The 23680-nt window shown below is 44.5% G+C and overlaps 1 protein-coding gene across 1 annotated transcript in view; it reads right to left on the bottom strand.

Moving 5' to 3' along the window:
- Positions 1-23680, bottom strand: part of LOC118516350 (probable G-protein coupled receptor 158) — a gene marked incomplete at its 3' end in the record, with an annotated part of 95466 nt that overhangs the window by 18739 nt on the left and 53047 nt on the right. Inside the window, exons 4-5 of the mRNA XM_036062168.1 lie at positions 17227-17534; positions 6347-6518 (exon numbers count right to left, since the gene is read on the bottom strand). Coding sequence (XP_035918061.1) covers positions 6347-6518; positions 17227-17534 — 480 coding nt within the window. The remainder of the gene's footprint in view (positions 1-6346; positions 6519-17226; positions 17535-23680) is intronic.

Below are 23680 nucleotides of genomic sequence, written 5' to 3'. Positions count from 1 at the left end.
AAGCACTCGCACACACCGGCCAATCGTTCTGGACGGCGGCATAAGTCAACATCACAATCAGCGGCGGACCTCGGTCGGTCGGGTCGTCTGTCTAATGGCGAAAGTTTAATCTGATGAAAGCAAAACAATCGATAAGCGATGTTCCCCGAGCTGAAGGACGAGCACACGGACGAGCACCGGGAAAGGGATCCCGGTATAATCGGATGTGATGATCAGCGAGTGCGGGATGCGGGCTCGAGTGAATCCGGCGGAAAGTAATCCTATTAAGTTGTCGCTCATTGATTTTTAATTGAACATGAAATGGACCGACGTTTCGTGGACTGTGTGTTTTGTGTGCGTGTGTGTGTGGGAGTGAGGTTTTCTTCACGAAGTAAATTGTCTATCGGCTGTGGATGACGGGCGGGCCTGTACCGAGTCAAACGTCACGACCGTGTATGCAATTGGGAGTAGGATTTTTTTTCTCTTCGGATCTCACGAGACTTGTAATAAGTGAAAGTAATCTTAAGGAACTCCTTTTGCGGATACAGCTGTCAAGGAAACGAGGTTTGCTTCAATGAAAAACTGTCCAAGATGGTTCTGTGAATGGTGTATGTTCCAAGACGGAAAATTGGAGCTTGCCTTGCACAGTCCACAGCGTTGTTCCGCACATTGTTGTGGTCCGTTCAACTCGATTTCCTACTTTCTTGTCTAGTATTTACTTTTTGCTCTAATATGGTCAACATTATTATTGATTGTTTCGGAACATTCCTTTCTTTCTTCATTTAAGAGTTCCAAGTTCTACTTGACACCACTAAGGTAACAATTTTCGAAGAGTGGCAAACTTTCCCACTGTTGCATCGTCCCAAGAGATTCGATATTCTGTGTGCTATGGCTTCAGTGAAGCTCATAACCGACGGCAAAGAGTTTTTACCACTTTAATGGACGTTTTTGTGGACTTTGGGATTCTGTAATAGGCGATTGAATGTTTAATGAACCAGTTAGGAGCTTTCGGGTAAATATGGGCTATAACATAATTTACCTAACATTGAACTCTTTTTGCACCAACTTAACTTGCGATCGAGTTACTTACAATACCGGTGTCTGAAAAGTTTTTGCGCCAACGTTAGTAAGACGAACCAGGTTACAAGGCGGTATCTCCTAGCCTTTTCAAAAAGATTCGAGCTCCAGAAACGATTCCCCCGGAACTGATAAGCCGGTGACCCTCTAAAGCAAAATGACCGATTAATCATCTTCGTGCTCGGAAGGGCGCGTTTAAGAATTATCAAACCGCAAAAAGGCACATTGGCAAATCAAAACGATATGCGCCAGCTAATGGGATTCTTTGCGAGTTCTTCTTCTTCACACTTCACGCTTCTACTCTCTATTAATTACCGTCAGATAATTAATCTCCCGAGCGCTTTCGTTGCTTGTTTGCCGGTAGGTGAAATTCCCTGACCACAAAAGCGGTAGATTGTAGGCCATCGATAAGCGCGTTGATTAATATACCGGGAATCAATCGGGTCTGGAGGGAAGGGAGGGGGGGGGGGTGGGGGGGGAGAGGAGGTTTGAAGGAACGAGCAGCTCTCGAAGCTGGAAGAAATATCGTTTAAACACCCTCCATCTAGTGGAGACGTAGGTCGGTTGTCGGTACTTAAGAATCAGGTCTCCAACCAGCTTCAACCACCAAGGGCCAAACCGTTCCGGGAGCACTTCCAGGAGAGCTAAATCGCATTGCGAAAGTGCGATTTAGGGTACACGCTTGTGTAAGAATTTCAGCTAAGCGGATTACCATCTCCAAGCGAGCGGTTAAGGAGGGCCGAAACCTTTTGGCAGATAGTATCGCATTGTTTTGTTAATTATAGGGTTGTCCAACAAAAGCTGGAACGAGTGAAACACGAATCGATAGAGTGATAGTGGTGATGATGAATCGGATCCCGTGTTTGACAATGCTACAGTAAACAGTTGGAAGCGAAGACAAAACCACAGTCGGGCTACATTCAGCTTCACCGTTAGTAGCTGGTAGTGATTTGAAGAGCTAGTGGTGGATCGTAACCTGCGTAGTTCCATCCCAGTCAATCAATCGTGTTGTGGTTTATGATCCCAAATTTTCCAAAAGCCCAACCTCGGAATGCAGACGGTTTAGTAAATCACTCACCTCACCTCGGCTTCGAAATGAGTCGATTTAAGTGGCAGTCTCGGCGATAAAATACGGGCGTCCCCCGGGTAACTCCCCAAAGGGCTAAAAGTTTCTTGCTAACACAAGCCATTCGAACGCGAAGGAGCGAAGAGAAAAGAAAATCTTCCCCCAAAACGATTTATGGACCACTGATGTAACGATGAGTGATTTACGGTACTTGACGGATCGTGTCACGTTTATCGAGAGACCCGCCTGAGTTCTCCGAGACACAGCAGGAAGAAAGTTTCGCCCAACCACGATAAGATTCTTCTAGCAAAACCACTCACCGAAAAATTCGGACATTAACGAGGCTGGCCGGTTGTGTGCTCGAATTCTGAAACAGACTTTAGCAACAAGTCAATCCGTCGTCCGGGCAGAAGCAGCAACCGGTAGTGGCGTTAGACGTCCGTCCACCGAAATTACCGCAATCAATTTTCACTTGTACGTTCCGGTTCGTGAGACACCACGGGAACGTTGCGGTGGCAGGTTGTTGCTTGCCCGGGCCTGGTGTGATCGTCTTTCGAAAGACATTCGCTGCGGTGAGCCAAGGCTCGTTTAGCCAAATTTTCCTGGACAGCTCTTTTTTTTTTCGTCCCAAGATCAAGCCCGAGCCTGATGGAGATGGAGCACACCGAAACCGAAAGCTCATTCAATCAAATCCCATTACGGGTTTTTGCACGTCCCCTTTTTTTCTTCCTGGGTGGCGGTTTAGATCGAGTGTGACCGCAGGGTTGGCCACCGAAACCGAATAGCGCAAGCGACATATCGCCACGAAGAAGCATAGTTGTGTCGTTGGGGGTTTCTGTTTTTTTTTTTTTTTGCGGCTGCGATTCCGTTTTATATCGCTCGTTGGGGGACAGCTTTTTTTGCTGTTGCTTGCTCCCAAAATTCTTCATGGTCGAAGTGCTGTGTCTATTGCCACCTGCCTATAATTTCCTCGGCCCACGCTCGGAAGTGCTGTCGCTGCCACAGCAACACAGCGAGCTGCCGGAACAGTCAACTTTCCGACGTTCGCTGGAATCCGATTGTCTGAAAGTCGGGATAGTGATGCCGGGACACAGTTGTTGCTTGTGTGAAGTTACCCCGGGCCCGAGCAACATGATCCCTTTCGGGATTTTTGCGTCAGTTCTCCGAGTGTCTAGTGCCTTCATTCCTGTGTTTTTTTTTTTCAAGTACTCCGGCGATTTTTCTTTGACCGAACCAACCAACACTGTACGCCTCAAATTGGACCCATTGGGACAGCGCGTTAGCGAGGGCAGCGACGTCCAGCTAAGCCTTCCCGATGTGCGCTCCAAACGATACAACGCTAGGACATACACACACACACACATCCGAGGCTCCGATGCATTGTGTTGGGAGAATGTGAACAAATATTTCTGCGAAAGCAGGCTAAACATAGCGGTCGAGAACTGTGGTCTAACCGTGCCCGGGAAGGCATTTGTATTATTGTGTCCCGAGGTTATGTTCGCCCTTCTGCAAACGGATGGTGAACGGATTCTCCGCTTCATCCTGTCATCGAACGATCCTTCGGGGTTCTATGGCTTTTGTTAGCGATGGCCATTCTGCTTTCTATTAGGCTCCGTGAGTAGGAGTATACAGTTCGTGCCAGGCGCGGGTTTTTTTTGCGTTCTTCTATTCCTCTTCCCTGATGTGTTCACGTGTGTGTGTGCGCGGGCTTCGTCTTTCGAACGCCGTTCGCTCATCGGCTGGATCTAGGAAAATTGAAAGCTCGGCAATTATTTGCAACCCTCAGCTCTATTAATAATGGGGATGTCGACAAGGGACTCGATCGTTTCGCGTCTGCCTACCATCGGGCACGGAATCGGCACGTGTCCGAGTGGAACGGTATGTTTCAAACCATTCGCTAATCGTTTCGCTGCCCGCAACTCAGCAGCCGGCAACCCGTATCATGAGCAGATAATCGAGCGTGCAGGTTTTCATTTGCCATCGCTTGGTTCGGTCGCACGCTTGATGCCATTGTCGAACGGGATTATAATTATGTGAGGATGTGCAGGCTTTTGTTAGCATCGGGGGTTTTGGCTCAAAAGAAAAAGAAAAAAAACCCGGTGAACTGCTCTTTGTGTTGTTGGATGGTGCACATTTGCACGTTTCGTACAGAGAAGTGGGGGGGGGGGGGGGGGGAAGGAGGTACACGTTTGGAGTGCAGAGAGCAAAAGAAAAACTATTATTGGTGCAGAAATTGAACCTTAACAAAGCGCCACTCGTTGCGAAATGTTAGGGCGAGTTCAGAAATTCCATCGGCTGAATTATATCGCTTGTTTGGTTGGTATGAACGTGTGGAGTTATTTTTGAACAATTCTTTGGTAGATAGCAGATCACTAGAGCTTGTTTTCGTCGTGGTTTCATGGAAGATGTGTGATCAATTTCTTCGTAAATTTGGAGAAGTTTTAAGACAAAATTTGATTTCTAATTGATTAAATGTAGAGCTCTAATTTTAATCTATTTCCATTAGACGTCTGTATGAGTGAGCACTTTTTTGTAAAAAAAAATTATTAAAAACGGCAATCTTTTGCAATTCTTCCAAGGCAAAATTGAAACATATTTCTGTCAGAGACCGTAACTGGTACGTCAAATTTGATTCTCATGACAGCTTTAATTCTTGAGAGTCAGCCGAAAAGCCTAAATACCCTCCAACTATCAAGTGCTATAGAGCTCAATAACGCGGACGGTCTAGCGCTGGCGTTTGCCAATCCATCATCCCAGCCATTCTGTTAAACGTATCAACACCAGCTTTTAATTTGAGCTCATGTGGACGGCTAAAATTATGTTACGGGCTTGGTTGTTCGGTTTCATTCTCATGACATGGCCAGCCAACCAGAGCCTGACGATCCTTATACGTTATGGTGTGACCATAGTACATCCCGTAGAGCTGCGGCTTTTGAATTGTCCTTTAACACATACAGGACCAACAAACCTTTTGACCATCACGAACTGGCTTCTGAGAGGAATTGAAGTCAGTTTGAACTAAGTCTGTACAACTAAGTCTGTACAGTACAGACCATTTCTAGTCCCAGTACAAACATGCGCCTCTGAGACATGGACTCTGTCCAAAACTGACGAAGCCGCGTTCGAGAGAAATCATGCTTAGAAGGATCCTTGGCCAAGTATGTGTGGAAGAAGCTGTTCGATGATCTCACCATCGTGCAGCGATTTAGACTCGCCAGACTCCGATGGGCTGGTCACGTCATGAGTATGACACTGGACCCGTAAAGTCCTTTAAGGCCATCCACACGGACAGAGGAGGCGTGGTAGGCCCAAATTGAGATGGAGTGATCGCGTTGATGCGTCCGCTAGAACGGCCGGGACAGCGGATTGGTAGACGACGGCGCTGGACCATGAGCGGTCTCGAGAATTGTGGCAGCAGGCCAAGAGCAGGAAAAGCGGTTGTAGCGCCTGATAAGTAAGTAAGTCTATTACTTATGCGAGCCTCAAGCTGATGATGCTCAAATTATAGAACAGGATCGATAAACTGAGCCGTAATGTAAGCAAATGTAATGTGTTTACACTGTTATTGTACTTAAATTGCAACAGATGCCCTATATTAAACTGCTGGTGCTGGTACACAGCGTATTGATAAAAAAAAGGTTATATATTCAAGAAAAGGCACGATACAAGATTTCCCAGAAATACTCGTCACCAAGTAGCGAAAGTGATAAAAATTTTACTTGGAAACATTTGAATAGAAGCAACGGAAGTTGCTCCATCTGTCAAACACTTTTTGTGTTGGATTGCCAGCCTGTTGGTTAGTACATGGAAGTCAGATCTTTTCCTGCTGAAAGAATAATATCTGTTTTGCAGACATCTATTTGCTGCTAGAATGATTGACATGGCTAGCTAAGACCAGAATTTGGATTAAACAACTTTTATTAATTCTGAAAATTAGCATAAAAAATTAAAAACATTTTTCTAATATAAGACAAATAAAGCTTTTTTATTAGTCAAATTTTTATGTATTCAACATATCTCAACACCAAATGTAAATTTTTAATAATAAATTATCTACATGGAAAAAAGCTCAACCCAAAAGCACACCCTTGAATAATGTTTTCCTCACCGTTCGCAATTAATTCCCCATTCCCCCCTCCGCCCGTGTGTCACCGTTGCTAAGGAAACATTTGACTCGAAAAACGGAACAGGAAAATGACAAGCACATAAACAGGTCGGACTTACTTGAAAAAGTACGTCCCATTCTCGTACCCAAAGAAGGGTACGGTGTACGTAAGCATCCAGATATTGCCACCTCCGCAGTCGTAGTACGGTTTCGACCACCGGCCATCCTCGTACTTTACCGATAGAATTTCGTCCGCCTGTCGCTCGGTGTTGTTGGTGTATACGTGAAAAGCTGTACCATCGTGCCGTGTCGTCGTGCAGCGGGTTCCATTCCGAAGCGTTGAAAAAGTGTGCAAGTGAAGGAGAGAGAGAGAGAGAGAGAGAAACACGTTTCAAGAAAATTAATATTAAATGTTGCTGGGAAAAATTAAAACGCACCGGGAAGCTATTTATTTATTTTCATTGCTTGGTTGGTTGTAGGAGATGTTTTCTGTGAGCATTTTTTGTTGTTGTTGTTGCTGTTCTCGACTCCTCCCAAACCTGGGTTTGATTCGGTGCGACTTGATGGAAATACTGCTGGAAGCAATCAAGTGAAAAGCGTGGGTCCTGGCGAGTGGATTTCTGTGAAGCGCAATCCATTTTCTTGAAAGGTTTTTTTTCCCAGTGCTGTCCCGGCCGGCCGTTTGGTGCCGTTACCTGCCTGGAAAACATTTTTCGCTTGTTTTCGAGCATACATTTGGTAGAGGAAAATATAAGTTTTTTAAATCAAATACTTGACTTGATTGAATTAGGAATGAATTGATTGATTTTTTTTATAGCTGTGAGATGATTTCAGCATTCGCATTAGAATTTGATATTTAAGTTACAATTTTATATTTAAACTGCACCTAAAAAATGGCAGATACTCATATCATACTAAGCCATTCCAATGCGCTCTCAAGCAAGAACTTTGAAGCCCTTCCTTGCAGAAACGCCGAGTTGACTTGGAAAACAAAATAAAAAAATGAGTGCAAACATTGTACACAAGTCACAAGACAAATGCAGCTACTGCCGAGAAGTAAAAATAAAACCGGCAGACAAACTTTCAAATGAGAAACTTTCACTTCGTCACTTTTCACCACAGTAACGCATCCGGCAAGCAATACTATCCAACTGATAGGATAGAAGCAGCCTTTTCAACGTTTTTTTTCCCAAAAGCATTTTCCCATCCCGCAGCAAAGGGGTACAACAGTTTCGCGAAAGTTTTCGAAGATTTATTGCGACACTCCCGGGGCAAGAAAGTTGAACTTTACTCGACAAGGTCACCAACAAGCGCCACCCACGGCAAAAGGGAAATTAATCAAACGCAAAAAGACAAGTCGTTTGATACTTCCGGAGGGTTTCTGCGAGTGTTTGTTGTTCTCGCTGTTGTTTTTTCTTTTCAAAACTAGTTGCCATTTCTCAAAACTGCGTTGCCACTTACTGGAGCTTCTTTTTGTACGATCGCCCTTTGCCCCGTAGTAGGCATTAAGGCGAATAAAAACCGCCCGCAAACCTTTACGATTTCATCGAAACCATTACTGGTAGCCAGGACGGGGCGCGCACACACACACACAGACAACTTATCCAATTTGCGGTCAAATCTCGCGTGGATTCGGTTTTTGGTTTTCTGCCTCTGCTTTTGTTACGCTCCTTCCATTGCGTGACCTAATCAACCGAAAAACCTCCTGATGATTCGGGAAAAAGTTTCAATTTTCTTCGAATATTTCCCCCGGCGAGTAGGGAAGGGACGCGTGCGTTGTGTTTTCTAACCGAGTTGAAATAAAATTTGATATTGTTTTGGTTTAATGCTGTTGCTTCACTTTGAAGGTTCCTTAACTTCGGCTTCCAGTTGGTAGCAGGATACACTTGTCACATTAAGTCCGCTTTTGGACTCATCCACTAGCGTCACAGTTGTCACCGATACTGCTGAGTGTATAATCATGTAAAATGGTACGGGCAAGAGATGAAACCATCACGCTAACCGAGGTGGAAAAATTGTCGAAATGAAAGAATTGCTGTGCTCGTTGAGGCGTTCGGATTTTGGCGGAAGCATATTTCGCTCCATTTCTACGAACTCGAATCTCAGCTTCTGTGGTCTATTTTCGGTGCTTGTGTTCCACTTTTTTTCGAGAATTCATAAAATCAATTTACCAAAAAAAAAAAAATCGTCCACTCGGTACACACATTTACACATATATTTCCTACACCCGCTCGCTCGTGAACCGTGACGCGTACTACGGTTTCTTAGGAAACAGAGGAAGTAAAGCGAGTAAAAAATGTAAATGATTCCTTTTTCCTCGGAGAAAAAAGGAAACAGGAAGCTCGCTTAATGCTGTCAATAAGCGCGAGCGAACACATGATAAGGATGCTGACAAACAGATATTAGACACACCGATTCACTGGGTGGCGGTACTTCCGGTGTAATCCGCACGCATTATACCGTCACGCACCGACGGTTGGTTTTGTAAATCGTTGACATCTCGAGCTCAACATCATAATCACTGCGAGCGGATACGGTTGGATGGTGCAAGACTTATTCCGGCCAGAAATGTTTAAGAACGTGCATGTGCCGGTTGACGGCCCTTGCTGCGATTGTACTAATGTAAGTGGAATGTTTTTTTTTTTTGGATGAATATTATGCTAATCATTACCGGTGGTCCCGTGTCAACACCGGTAAGGATTTGGGTCTTACCGGTCGAAAAAAACGGCTCCGAAAAATAAAACAAATTTAGTTGTCTGCCACGATGTTTAATGTTTGAGGAGCAAATTTCTGAATTGCTTTTTGGGTCCGTTTGTTTGTATATCTCGCTCTCGTTTTCTTTGAGTCTCACACATGCACAAGGTTCCCATTTTTTTTCTTTCATTCACGAAGACTTTCGCTCTCAACCCTATTCTGAGAAGGTTTAGGTAAGACGGACAAGACTACACTGGGATGCGGTTCCGGGTGATGAAAAATGTTCAAAAATTCTACAACAACCAACAGGGGATGATGCTCGTTAAAGGAAGAATACGTACGACAGAGACGCATCGTGAAGATGTAGGGCTTTTGAGGCGAAGCCCTCTGTTTTTGATTCTCCAAATCGAAAAGGAGTGTACCGTGTACTCCGCAAAGATCCTTTTTTCTGGGAGTATAATTCCAACACATTCTTCTCGTGTTTCTTCGTGTTCAGTTACGGAGGTTTTGTTCGCATTTTACTCCATTTACTCAAGAACAAAATTGTTCTGGGTGGTCCAACTGGGCACAAAATAGCGTAACGTTACGGTGTTTCAAATTTTCTACACCGTTTTTAATCCCCTACAGCTCACCGATTGTTGCGAAAAGATCGGCACGTCGAAGCCACACGCGTCCAAACAACAACACCGAAACGCCTGTTGATAGCTGATGTCGGTGGTGTTTGAAGGTTTAGAGAAAAATATGTTTGTTGACAGTGCTGCTTCGGGCACAGGTTAGAGCGTAATAGGCAACACGAGCAAGCAGAAGCAGGATGATTTTTACGAATCCGAACCATGTTATCAATGCGTGCGGTGGACTCAGCTTACCAACCGGCAGCATCCACCATCCGGCAACCGGTCGGTCGGCGAACACTGGCCCAAAGTGAGTTATAATAATCATCTTCAGTGCTCGTTTTGACAGCGGGCAACGAGTGATACGATGAGACACACCACCGTACACACCATCGTAACGTATGCGCAGAGCAGACAGGACATTACATCACGTTAAAGAGCGGGTGGAAGCGTCAGCCTCGGTGAGCCAGTATGTACAGCGATGGAACGGAAGCAACGCTAAAAGGGGCCGTGCGTGCCGTTTTTTTTTGGGTTGTATGTCAGAGTCTGTTTGACATTTGCTCGAAATTGTGTGTCTGTGTGTGTGTCTCTGTTCTTCGAGAGGAAGCGACACGACCGACCGACCGACATGGCCGGATTTTCGGTTTAGGATTTCATGTTACCATTCCCGTCTAATGATGCATTCTGCCACTTAGCTTGCGAGACTGGTGAAGTTTGTCTACTCGTATTACGCACCGGCATGTGCCCGCATGGGGCTGGAGAAGAAAATAATTTCTTCAGCCGCTCGTTTAGGGTAGCAGAAAAGCTGGAGCGAAAATTTGAGATAAAATTATTAGAAACCTTGTTGCCCTGAAGAACGAGACCTACCAAACCGGAGTTTGTTAAGCGAACGAAACTTATGGGGGAACATGTTCACCTGAATAGCTACCTGAAGTTGTGTACGCAACCGTAGCACGTTACAGGGTTTTATTTCGAGGTGTCTGCAGTTTTACACAAAATACACAAACTTACAACAAAATCTAAACTAGCTGTAAACGAGCTAGACTTTCTCCCCATACATTCAAGCTGTTGAAAGTTTGTTTTCGTTAGCATCATTTAGAACGATGGCAAATGGTATGATCTTACTGTGACTTCATTTTCTGATTGGTTCAATATGGCGAAAAACCCACCCCATGTCCAGTGCAAGTGTCTTTCGGTACTGCAAACGCTTTATAACTTGCTTTACAGAACGATAGCAACAGCACAGCAAAACAAAAGCAATCGCTATTTATTTCACGTTGGGTTTTTCGGCAGTTTATATATTTTTGCTTGTGTTGGCCTTGCCTGTCTGCTACAGCAAACCGGGTATGCCGGGGTAAAAATGAAACCAATTTCGTGCTACGATCACGGCCAATGAATTGGAACACGTGTCCAATTCTGGGCGACAGTTAGGATAATGGTTCAGCACTGGCCGCGCAAACAAAAGATGTGAAAATTCGCCGAAAGAACAGGCCATTTGTGTTTTTTTTTTCTGGCGAGGGGGTCGTTACTTTAACTGGAATAGCAAACAAGGCAAAAGTTTTGGTGATTGAGATCGAGTTAAGCACATCCAATCCCGGGGTTTTCTGATACCTCAAGGAAAATAATTAAACAGTTTTTGGGCGATCAGCACACACCTGTTCACACTATATTCTTTGAACGTTTAAAAAGTGCCAATCAAATGGCAAACTTTGATTTTCGTTACATGGACAGCTCTCTTACATTTTGGCAGACTAATTTAATGTCGTAAGTATTGACAGTTCATAGAATTTTTCAATTCAGATATCGTATAAACACAGAATATAGTTTCAAAACCTTAAAGTTGTTAATCTATATGATCTTATATTCCATATCGTATCAATAAGTTCAGCCACAAAGGAGACTATTATTATTAAAAAAATGAAATGATGAAAATTTAATTATTATAAAAGATGTTAAAAAATGACATAAGACTCACAAAATCCAAAAGAATTATCATATAAACATCATAGCACTATATTTAACTTTTGAACAAATATTTGACCAATTTGGATTGCCTTTCTATAAAATTCAAAAGCAAAATCTATATTGAGATTTAATTAATTATAGATAAAAACTAATTTGGCGGTACACTTTATGATTATGAAATGTAATGGTTTTTCTTTCTTGGCCTCACGACCTTTCAAGACATACCTGCCATTTTTTGACTTAATAGACTTATTGATACCTCATAGTTGAAAAAACCTGTCCTCTCTATCCGAGAACGGCTCAGGTGGGATATGAACTACGGTCCTGCCGTTTAGAGACCGCCACCGAAATCGCAGCTTAGTTTTACAGCAGAAATAGTCTTACACCAAATTGAAAGGCCTAAAAACAACTATGTAAAAATCATTGAAATGAGGATGCCAAACCCTTCACAAAAACATTACCATTAGAATTTATGAAAATCAATATTGGATTCAACGTATATTGATCTCAATTTTTCAACTGTTAATGCTTTTGGGACTTTTTCTTCTTCCTGAACTATTATTTCAGCAAGGGCTCTTTCCACTAGTTCCTTCGCTACACCTACAGTATCTCATCCCTTACGCTGCCATTTTCGCAAAACAAGCCACAATTCAAAAAGTTACAAGTTCAACGCACACACTGCCAAAAGCACACCGAGAATGCGAGAAAACTTTACCAACCAAATTAATATCAATGGGAGCTTATTAGAGCGAGACTAATTGTTTGCCAGGAACATGGCCCCCACCAACGGTCCCATTTACCCGCAACGCTTCCCACCGTAATGCGCGGGAGAAATATGCTCTCGTTAAGTTGCTGCGATTAATTATTTTAATTCTTCCTAACTCCTCAGTCCCACCCGCGATAAAAGGTGAGTTTGGAACGATAAAATGAGGAAGGTTTTTGCCAAGAGCGTACCTGCCCGAATGATTTGTCAGCTGACAGTCAATTCGTACCGGCTTATCTGTTGTTTGCAGTCTCTCACCCGTATCTCGAGCTGTTTGTGCTCGCTAAGGAAATACCGGGAAACGCTCCCAGCACACCCCCTTTTTTCCACGTAACGCAACTTGGCACTCAACCCGCGAAGAGTGGAAGCCGGTTGCGCTATTAGCACGGTCGGGAAGTATGACTGTCGTACCGAAAAATTGGCGACGCTTACGGAGATGACGCTAGGAAAGCGACTGGGGGAAATATTAAGCGTGGCATTAGTTAAATTAGCTACCATATGCCACACGTGCAGATGACAAGCGAGTAAGAACTCAAAATAAGACAGGCAAGGTTAGCTACTTAGTACAGGTCGTAAGTAAAATCTGGTTAAGGACAACACGAAAGCACAGCGAACGTTTCTTCCGGCACGCGATACGTGCACTTGATTGCTGCTGCCTGCGGTATTCAACCACAGCGGGAAGGATGTGATTTGGAATGCCTATCCGAAGAGGACACACAAACATATACTAAAAATCCTACCTAAAAGCTATAGTTTATACCTATCGGGAGAAATGAAAGCAAAAATTCTGCAAAGAAAACCCGCAACTCACGTATCCAAATCTGTTTGATGCGGCAAAAACTTTATGCATCCCTCGCGGGGTTTGTGAACGGGAAATGGTGCTTTCCGTGGCGCAGTCTAGGGTTTCCCAGGCAGTCCAGTGTCTTCGTGTTTAACTTTTTTTTTTCGACAAACTCGGGACCGTTTAAATCGCTTCCCGTGTACACCCGCAAACCTTATTATGACGCGTTTGTATTGAATATTTTATCTTCCTACAGTTTTTTTCCCCCATTGCAGCCTCTTCAGGTTATGGGCAAATTTTGTTACTGCGGTAAAAATTCGATCGCACAGGAACGATAAATCCGGCACACGGAAGGCATAAGCTGCTAGGGGATCGGAGATAATTTTGTATAGAGCAACTTCCGGTTGGAGTCCGGTAGAGGAAATGTTAAACGGTGCTTGGAAGGTGAGTTCGTTCTAGCCAGGTGGAAGAAAAGAGCAAAGACGTAAAACTGCATTGCACTATCAAATTGCGGTTTTCGGTAGATTCATTTGGGTCATATAAGCTAGCAAGCTAGGAAGAATATATAAAGCTTTGGTAGTCGACTCAACAATTTTGCGAGATAGCATCAGGATTGTTAATAAAATCAGTTCGTTTTCCTAATTTAAATAAAAATAACCGCTAAAATGAAGTTGAAAATTAATATGGGTTTCTTGAATAAGACTTTAAGATGAAAATTGCCTCAAGGAAAACCTCCTGTCTATTTATAAAATATTTTGCGATTCTCCGCAAATATAAATTACTCGCAAAATCAGTTCTCATGTATCTGATGGTCCCTGTTTTTCGCACAAACTCACCCGCTTCCAATCACCACACTCTCAAGCACTTCCCCTTTGAACAGCCGATCCATATTTTCAAAAACCTCGGGAAGCGGGATTGTTTTCCAAACGCGAACATGCCACGCATTAATAAAAAGCGAAACTTCCCATTCGTCAGCTCACTCATCCAACCCATCCCAAAAATAGTTAATAGATTCCACACAAAATGATTGATGGTGGAACGGATACCCGAACGCTCGCTCGTGAATATTCATTCACACAATCAGTCTATGTGCCACGTAGTGCCATCCATTCCATCTACCAAGAACCACCACCGTACTGGCGTTTTCGGGTTCACGCGTGACGTAAGAGTGGTCGGAAAAGTTTTATGGAAAACAAAAACATTCGAACGAGCCGGGCGTTTTTGGAATGGGAACTGAGGAGGTCCTAGCGAAGAGAAGGTTCGTAGAAGGAACAGCAAAAAACAGGACATCAGTAGCATCATCCAATTTACTGCCCCACTTGTCGATGAGTGAGGCACATAAGAAAAGACGGGCGAAATTCACAACCAAAGACAAGGGATGTATGGTAAGTGTATGGGAAACTTACAAATTCTTGTTCCGGGTTTAGGCAAGAAGCGCAAGGGGAGGGGGGGGGAGGATGAAAACACAAAAAGTACCCTTCAAGCTATCCTCTTCTCGGTAGCAGCAGCATCATCATGCTCATCGACAACATCGTCAGCGTTGGCTTGATTTCGTAAGCAACCCATCGAGTGCCTTTTTGAAGTATAATGAGTTAATGGGGAGCTTAGTGGAGCTTTTGAGGTTTTTTTTGTGGACCACACTCCTTTTCTTTTTCTCGTTTTTTTTTCCTCGGTGTAAGATCCCCGGATGGGTTCGCCACGCGGACTACGATCGGACCTACGGGTCGTCATCTCTTGACTGATACCGGCGGTGTAATCAATTTGAGCTGACTTGCGGTTTTGTGGTCAGCAACGGCAGCGTGGTGAGTTTGTTCAAGAGTTTGCGGGAAATATATTTAAAGTGAAAGTTAAAAGAGGTTCCTGACGAGGTTTCTTCACAGGGAAGCAATCTCTTCCCGGACGTCGGTTTTTGTCTGCCTCCTCTGCCTGTTCGTCGACGAGCTGCATGGATCATCAAATGGGACGGAAAAAATAAAAATTCATCGAAGTCATCGTGCGCTCAGCAGGAGCACTCCTCAACAAGTCAACACACATTAAGATGCCTCTTAACCGAACGGGAAAAAACCCGATATCAATATAACCGAACTCAAGGAACCAAGAGGGATTCATTTAATGGGAACCCATCACACAGCACACAACCAGTTCTCGGATTAGAACGTTTAGCGTTATTGACAATGAAAAGCGTTTTTTTGACCCACCCAGCGATACGGCATGGAGGGTCGAAAACACGATTAGTGTCGTGTTTCCAGCTGTCTCGCATGGATAAAGAACGACGAATCGAACAAAAAACGAAGGTCCTAACCGCTCACTGATTAATCACTCCTTCTCCTGTTCGGGGTTTGTCAGGCCACACGACAGGCGTCGGCTTAATTAGTCTGAACTGGCGTTATCGGTTAGGGGTGTGAAAGCTTGAAAAAAAAGGGTAAGGGCCTCTATAACTCTACCGTGTGCGTGTGGAGCTGATTGATTTACAAACAAGTGTCATTATCAAGCAGCTGTCAAAGGGTGCTTCAGATAAACATGCTGATTCAGCACTCGCTTACATAAGGCGGAAGGATAACGACGTGAGCGGAAGACAGCAACACGCATACATCGGCTGAAGGACTCTTCGCTGGAACTTGCGTAGCGTTTTTTTTTTATGTGGCTTTGGTGATTCTAGACAGCTTGACATTACAGCGTCGGTTATTACTTGCGTTGTGTAACGCACTGTCGCTTCCAGGTCGGATGGGAAGTGTAAGTGTACTTTTATTTTAAAGCGCTTTCTCCTTTAGAACGATGAAGCAGGAAATGTACTAGGGCTGTACTTGAATGTTAATCCGAGGTGGAGAGTTACTTCTCGTTTCTTTTTTCAAGTTAAACGGATGACGAAGCATGTATAGCTGACATGCATTCAGATGGAAAAGGAGCAACTTGTTCGAGTGGCAGATGAAAACTGGGTATAAAGAACAACTCTCGGAAGCAGGTATGAATGTATCTCTTTTTTTAGTATCATAAACATGCTGTAAAAAACATGGGCAGCTTCATTGAAACAGAAGCAGAGAGATCTGGATAAGAGGGACTTGAAAGAGATAGAGGTTGAGCATTCATAAGTCGTCAGATGTGCTCCAAATAATGCGTCGTTTGTTCAACATTTTTATTTTCGTTCAATCGACCGAAATAAATAGATTCGTCGAATTATTTAGAAAATAAACAAAGTACCTATGTATATCGTCCTGATTCAAACCAGAAACAAATATTTACTCAGGATGTTTTGCTTGCTGTGAAGTGGAAAGTCCAATGCAATCAACATTGAAGTCAATAAATGATTGCATGTCACCTTTGGTAAGACGATCGCCTCTCAACAATCAGTTAGTTAAGTTAAGACACCAGCAAGGCGCTGAGTAGCAAGTGCCAGAGTCGCTATAAAACCCGGCCAGCGTTCGCTATACTTAAACTTTACCGATCTGTCCAACTTTAACTTAACAAAGCGAGAACAAAAAACCAACTTTACTCAACGATACCTTCTCACTTTCGCCCATTTTGTGCTCTGTCCTCTTCATGAGCACGGTTACGATAATATGGCAGAAGCCGGTAGTGGCGTTCTTGAGCTGGTAATTATTTTTCTTTTCCCTGCTGCTTTGTGCGGTCGTATCAGAAATGTGGAAATAACTTTGTTCTTAGTTTCGAAATTGAATAAAGCACAAACTGATGAAGAAAAATGAGTTACCGCCAGACGAAACGCGAAGGCACGACCTTCTCCAACGAATCTTCTCGGCACTCCAGCAAGTAAACCCACCATCACGGGTTTCAGTATTTGCTGGGTAGAAGTAAGTAAAGCGGGGAATGTTTTTTTATCCAGAAATAGCTCACAAACACAAAGAACTTGTGGCAAGCGGCAAACAGAATTTACCCGGTTACAGAAGTGCACTGAGGCTGAGCTATTGCAAAAGCTTTTGCGTAGAGCTTAAGATGACCACCAGCATCAACACCGCGTGCAGAAAATCATCGTGGACAATGGTTTTTTTTCGGTATTCTTTTTTCTTTTGGCTTGCATCATCAAATCCTAACTATAACCCGCGTCTGTACCAACAACAGGCGTGCCACGACCTCCCACAGGGGTGCCATAAAGCTAGTAAGCCTCCGAAAGATCTTCACAGCGAAAAAAAAGGTAAACGAAAACGAAACAGAAAACGGGAATATACTTACATTTAATATACTGTTCGTTGCGCGCGATGACCTTCTCGGCGTTTTTCCTTGCGAGGAAAAACCATTCCGATGTGTTGCCCAAGTAATGATACTCGAGCGCTAGATCCTTGACGAGCGAGGCGCCCTGATCCGGGGGCGGCAGACGGTACGCGAACGGGCAGAACAGACCGCGCTTGGCCGGATGCTGGTTCCAGTCGAAACAGTTTCCGCCGGCAAAAATATCATCATCAAACTCGACCATCGACAGGACGGACGCGTGCAACAGGTGCTCGGACGCCTGTACGTCCGCGGACGAGAACTTGAATATTCTGAGGGGGGCCGATAGGATTATGGAACCGGGTGGCGTGCATGAAAAGAGAGAAGAGAAAAGAGAGAAGGAGAGCTTGAGTGTTGAAAAAACATCTAATTAACTTTTGTGCCCGTGGTTTCTAGACGTCTGAACGACTGGGGCGCAATTTGTCATGGGTGTTTGAGCCTGTTTGATCTCGGGCGACGATGTCCAATCGTTTAGACCGGCGTTTAAAGTCGAATAAAAATGAAGTTAAAAGCCAGTTTTATCTGTGAATTAATCGTTGACAATTTTGCATCGCGTATTTTCCTGATGGAAGAAGGTGTTCTATGTATCTACATGAATTCTGAAGAGGCATTTAATGTTAAATGATGATGCTCCAGATGTTATTGGTAACGATTATCAGCCCATTTTTTCGTACTCATAAGCCCGCAATGACTTCTTGAAGTCAGTATGACTAAGAGATAAGAAAAAACCCATTACATAAAAACATTTGGCGTACAAAATAAAAGCCCAACCCTGTGCTAAACACCTCTCCGAAGCATAACATAACAACCATCCACCTGAACCGCAAGTTCCACGTCCGGCACAGCTTGTTGAAGGATAATGGGCAACATCTTCAAATCAAGACAAATTGACAAATATTTCACCACAACAACTGCCCACTAGCGAGTGGCGTGGCAGCGACAAGCGATCCTCCCGAAGTTTTGGTCAAATTAGAAGAAATGTGCTGTGTAATGTTTTTTCCCCCCAAAAAACCGTTCGCTCTGGGGTTGTTTTCCGTTGCTTGCTTTGCGCTCGCTGCGCCCAACGAAACCACAAAAAGCTTCCAGCAGCAGGGGGTCGTCTCCGGCTCGAAAGTAATGTACCTTCATCGAAACTTTATCCTTCGTGATGTGACTTTGGGCTCAATGGCGGTGCGAGATGGTAGAGGTAGAGTGGAAAGTGTTTCCATCAATCCCCAGTCCCGGTTCCGGCTTGTGTTTGCCGTCCGAGGCCAACCTATTCATTATGCTCGCAAAACAAGAGCGCAAGACCCACTTTTACCGTGCTGCCCCGGTGGACGGATGGTGGTGTCGGAAAGGTTCATCCCGATATGACGCGGATATACCTTTCTCGCCCGATAGCCATCTTCGATGATTGATTACCGTATACTTAGCGAATCAATTTGCAACACTCGAGGCGTTTAATCACTCCGATCCGGCCGGGAGGTTTTTCAATCTTCCGAAGGCAGCCTCTTCCAAACATCGTCACGTCATTTTGATGGTTGAAAGTGTGGTTCCGGCGCCGGGAAAATTAGTCGAAACCATTAGTGGCCTGGCCGGGTGGGAAGACGGTGACGCCGAAATGGACGGTCGGTCGAGATTTTCGTCTTTTTCCTCCGCAATCCGCTCGCAAACGATCTCACACAGCATGTTGCCAGGTTGATGGATCAACCTTTTTTTGTGAGTGTGTGTGCCCCAAACACGTGACACAATGAGATCGTGCTCATCATGGTCGATAGCGAGGGTGGGGGGGAGGGGGTGAAATTCGGAAAGGATAGTAGGAGAACCACTTCCCACAAGACGACGGTCATTCATGTGGTGCTATGCTGGCATACATATTCTTCACCCGAAAAGCTGTCAACCCCCGAGACCACACTGTCGAGGATAAGAATGCTCAGGCACAATGGCTGCTTCCGGGGACCACGAAGCTTGTGTTGAATTCTTCATTAGCAATCCGATTAATTCAACGTTGTTTTTGGATGCGTTGTTTGGGGGGTTGAGCTCTTCCACAAAAAAAACCCTCTTGCATGGAGTGCTTTTTTCCCTCGAACAGGAGGAACAGCGGTCCTTAGCCGTGGTGATGGTGGGTTACTGAATAAAGAATGTGTGAACCACACAACCACTTACTGCATTTTCCAAATTTTCAAGCCTTTTTTGTTAAACGTTGCTGGAATTATAACCAACAGCTCCAAGCCTCTACCATTTTAATGGAGGCCCGGTCTCATTAAGCTTCCCGCTAGCTTTGTGGGATAAGGTCAACAGGAACTCATTAGGGGTTGCCTTTTACGGTGTACATCAGACACTAAACCTTCCTCCAGGGATTAGTGCGATGGATTATCGAAAACACGGCGCAGAAGCGGAAGCAAGTGTAAATTATTTATGTCTTGCTGCTTCATTGTGTTTACAAATTATCCTCAACAATTCGCCAACAGTGTGCCCGGAACTTTTATTGATTTGTTTGTACATGATAGTGCACGTACAACAATAACTACCTGTCTCACCGGGAACAAACTGCGATTCCAATAAATTTTGCGTCCTCAGCCCGGGGATTTACTATAGGTGACCAGCAATGGTAATGTAAACTCGTTATGATTTAATTCAAATAACGTTCTTTAAACAATCGCTTTTGACTACACCAAACACACACACAAATACAGAGAGAGGGCGAAGCTAGGGTTAAAGCTCGGTTGCATTGTTTCGCTTTCAGTATACGATAAATTACTCCTCCATTGTGTACAACTACCGGGGTGGACCGTGTAGTGCAGATGATGCACTGCACTGTGTAAAAATAGAGGACCCGAGACCGGATAGTGTACTCCTGGTGGGTTGGGGGGGATGGTAAAGTTAAACCGAAGGGAAGCTCGACAGAACGGGCCCGACAAGCCCGTGTTGGCTTTCCGAGCACAGCAAGCTGTCCACTTGTAACAATGAGCTGATGGTAAGCTGTTTGTGTTGATATTATGAGCCTGGAGGTCCTTAGTTTTGCGCTAAACTCCTCAGGGAGTGAATCGGTCGGCCGTCGGAACGCCAGAATCTAGCCCCGGCCAGGCTGGGTTTGTTAATATAGGAAAAGTAGCGGATGATGATGTCCTGACTTGTTCGAGCACGTCGAGGCATCGTTCATACACTGGGGAAAGGAAAACGCCAACAACAACAGCAAGATAACAAAAAAAAGCGTATCATGCCTTCCATAGCATTGGAATTGTCATGAATGCAGATCACTGGTTGTGCTATGGAATTGAAGTTGAATAGAAGCTGGCCCAACGCTTATTATTTCAAGTGCTTCATAGTCTTGAAACCGCACGACTCAAGCCAGACACAAACGGGTGTTGTACACGCATGTGAATGGACTAGTTTTTTAAATAATAGGCACCAGTGGTACCAGTGGAGCAAAAACATTGCTGGAAAAATATACGGTTTGGTTTTGCGGTTTACATCTTTGCGGTTTAGCGCTTCGAAGGACAGCAAATCCCTTTAGGGATGCATTTTAATATGGGCTTATTTCAATGCTGACTTCAAATCCTATGGTAAGGCTAAGGTTTTTTATAAGAATCTCGTTTATCTAAAGTCAGGATCAATGCTACGAATTTATCTATCATTCGAGCAGTTTTTCGAGCAGTTGCTAAGATTTGACAAGCAAATGAAACGTCAAACTCTTCCATTGGACTTGGTAGTAAATAAGCATCAAAATCAATTCCCCTACAATGTGTGTGGTCCTAGCTTCATTTACAAAGCACCCAATGTCTCACTTACTTCCCTGAAACCTTCTGAAATACCAGTACGCATTCACTTACAGTGATTTAAATGGTGTCAATTAACACTACTGTAAATCACAGCATTATTTAAATCGATACATCCTTCCGTATCGCTTAAACCACCTCTCATGAGTGCCACCCCATTTTCCAACCCAACGCGCCAGCACTACAATTTGTATTTCAATTAAATCGCTTAGTACCCGGTGATGCTCTTGGTACACCTTCTCCATGCATTATTGTTTCCTAGGGTTCACACCTAACAGAACGTTCTACATTGAACATCATGTTTCCGGGAATGTATGGCCTGGGCTGTGGTTTTGATCCGTACCTTTCTTGAGCCACATCCCGATCGAGCCCACTCGAACGCACACTCACAAGCCTTTTCCGGTACGAAAAACATAACCACGTCCTCACCACCTCAAGATCCAAAGCCAAATGCACAGGCATACAAAGACAGAACGTACCCTCCGTCCGTGTACGTGAAAACGCATGAGTGGTTTGGCCCCGGGATGCCCATCATTCATTGCCCGGAACCAATTTAGCTTTCAGATAGGCACGAGTGGCACGATTGACTGCTCTTCGCTCAAACTCAAACAAACGCAACCACCCTTTTGGAGGGGGGAATAAAATTGAACACGAAATCCAATCATCGATACCGACAAGCATTTATGTTGTGCCCTCCTGGCCGGGGTTTTTCGGGAACAGGGTCCTCACCAACTCGGTTGGGTTGATGGGGGATCGTACACGGTTTGCGAAGGGAATCCGAAATTAATTAATGGAAGCACTCACAACCAATTAACGTCAGGTGGAATAGCAATTTACCGTTTCTTAACCCAATGCTGGTGGGGTCTGCCAGGGCTGCGCTCATTAGAAGCGGGGGCTTTGAATGTCGTTGTGTCAAATGGTAAGCCTTTGCAGGGCATGTTGAAGCAAGGTTTGAGCTACAAACGTTGAACGCCACACCAAGTATCAAGTTCTTTCTCGATTCAAAGACGTACACACACACATGACAACCTAACGTGCCTGATGCCAGCAGGCGTTACAGAAGCGGACGCTCTTTTTGGTTAAGATGACGAATGTAGCACAAGTGAATGGGGTTTTGTTTTGCTTGCTATCTTCCCTGTGCTAGACGACGAACGATCCACATTGAGCGTGGTGTTCGATACAGAAGTAATGTCTCTTTTCTCGAGATCAATTCTTCGCAACACTTCATTGATGGTTTCGTTCGCTATGGTTCAGCGGACCGTACGGTTCCCGTGGATGGGACCACGGCGAAATCGATGGTAACGGTTCGCCATTTTCGGTATCGTCCTACTCAGGCCAGATTAAACGGCACTTGACTTTGGCAGGCGAGGTGTACCGGGGGGTAAGCCTCCCGGAGGACCGGGCACACGCTTCTGCCTTTATTTTCTGGTCGTGCATGAACGGTTTGCCAATGGAGTGATTCTTCTCGGTGCGTACCGTCGAGTGAGTCTGCACTTTGTTTTGTGGCACTTTCCCTTTGTTGGCACAGTGTGTCTGCTGCGGGAGGGAGTCGGTGTGCGGAAGGCGAAATCGATTATTATGCTCACTCATGGCGATGGCGTAGACGATGGCAAAAGATCGGCGGCAAACCACACAAACACACACACACATACACACGCATCGGTGCGTTGGGAGAAGTGATCGAATGTGACATATTAGAGGCACAAGGTAAAATCGAATTTCTTCCATCTCCGGCCATGAAATATGGTTCGGGTAATGTGTGTGTGTGTACACGAGACTTTCTGAAGAGACCCGCTACACCACCAACAAAACCACCTACCGGTACGTACCGGGCAAACTAAATTATTTTTCGGTTTGCTCGAAAGCATTTAGGAAGCGACTGTTATTTCAAGTAAGCTGCTTAGCGCGTGGTAAAGGTGAAATATATTTTACACCACCACCACCGGCAAGCGCGTGGGATGTGATCAATTAGGTTCTGAGTGATGGAGAACGTTTTTTTTAAAACCACGCTGCCATCAATCAGTAACGCTAATGCTGATAGGAATCATTATTTTCTGCCCTCTGCCAGGGAGGCTTCATACGGTTTTGATGTTTTAAGCAACCCAACAAATAACTTTTTCTTTCTCCTCGCGCTGCTATACAGTGTCGCTTTGTGAAAATGATAAAGTTTTTAATGAAGTCTACTTCTGTCGGTGCGGAAGCTAATCTGTCTACGATTTTCTCCTTCATCATCATTCACTGTGATGCACTCCAGCCGGCACTGCATCAATAGGACGACCAACGATGGCCTGTTCGGATCCAATCAAATCTTCCACCGTTTTCACTGGCGGAAAATTGGAAAAACAAACTTCCAAATAGATCGCAACCCGAAGCAGAGGTAGCCAAACAAAACAGACCTTCACTTTACAAAAAAAAGGATACAGTAACAAGAAACATGGTGTAAACGTCTGTTGGGATTAACCTTGGAAAAAGCAATCACTTCGGTCTGGTCTACACAAACTCACACAACCAAGTCTCCAGTTTGTTGAGTGAACCGTCCGGAACACTGTTTGTGCTAAACCGGGTAGCTCAATTACATCGCCAACGCATCTGTTAGTCTGGAGTCAAATTGTACAGCATCATAGATCGGCACACCCTCAAACAGCCTGTCCCAAAAGAAA

This window comes from Anopheles stephensi, unplaced genomic scaffold (assembly GCF_013141755.1).
Source record: "Anopheles stephensi strain Indian unplaced genomic scaffold, UCI_ANSTEP_V1.0 ucontig281, whole genome shotgun sequence".
Lineage (NCBI taxonomy): Eukaryota > Metazoa > Arthropoda > Insecta > Diptera > Culicidae > Anopheles > Anopheles stephensi.
This window is presented reverse-complemented; position numbering and strand designations above follow the sequence as displayed.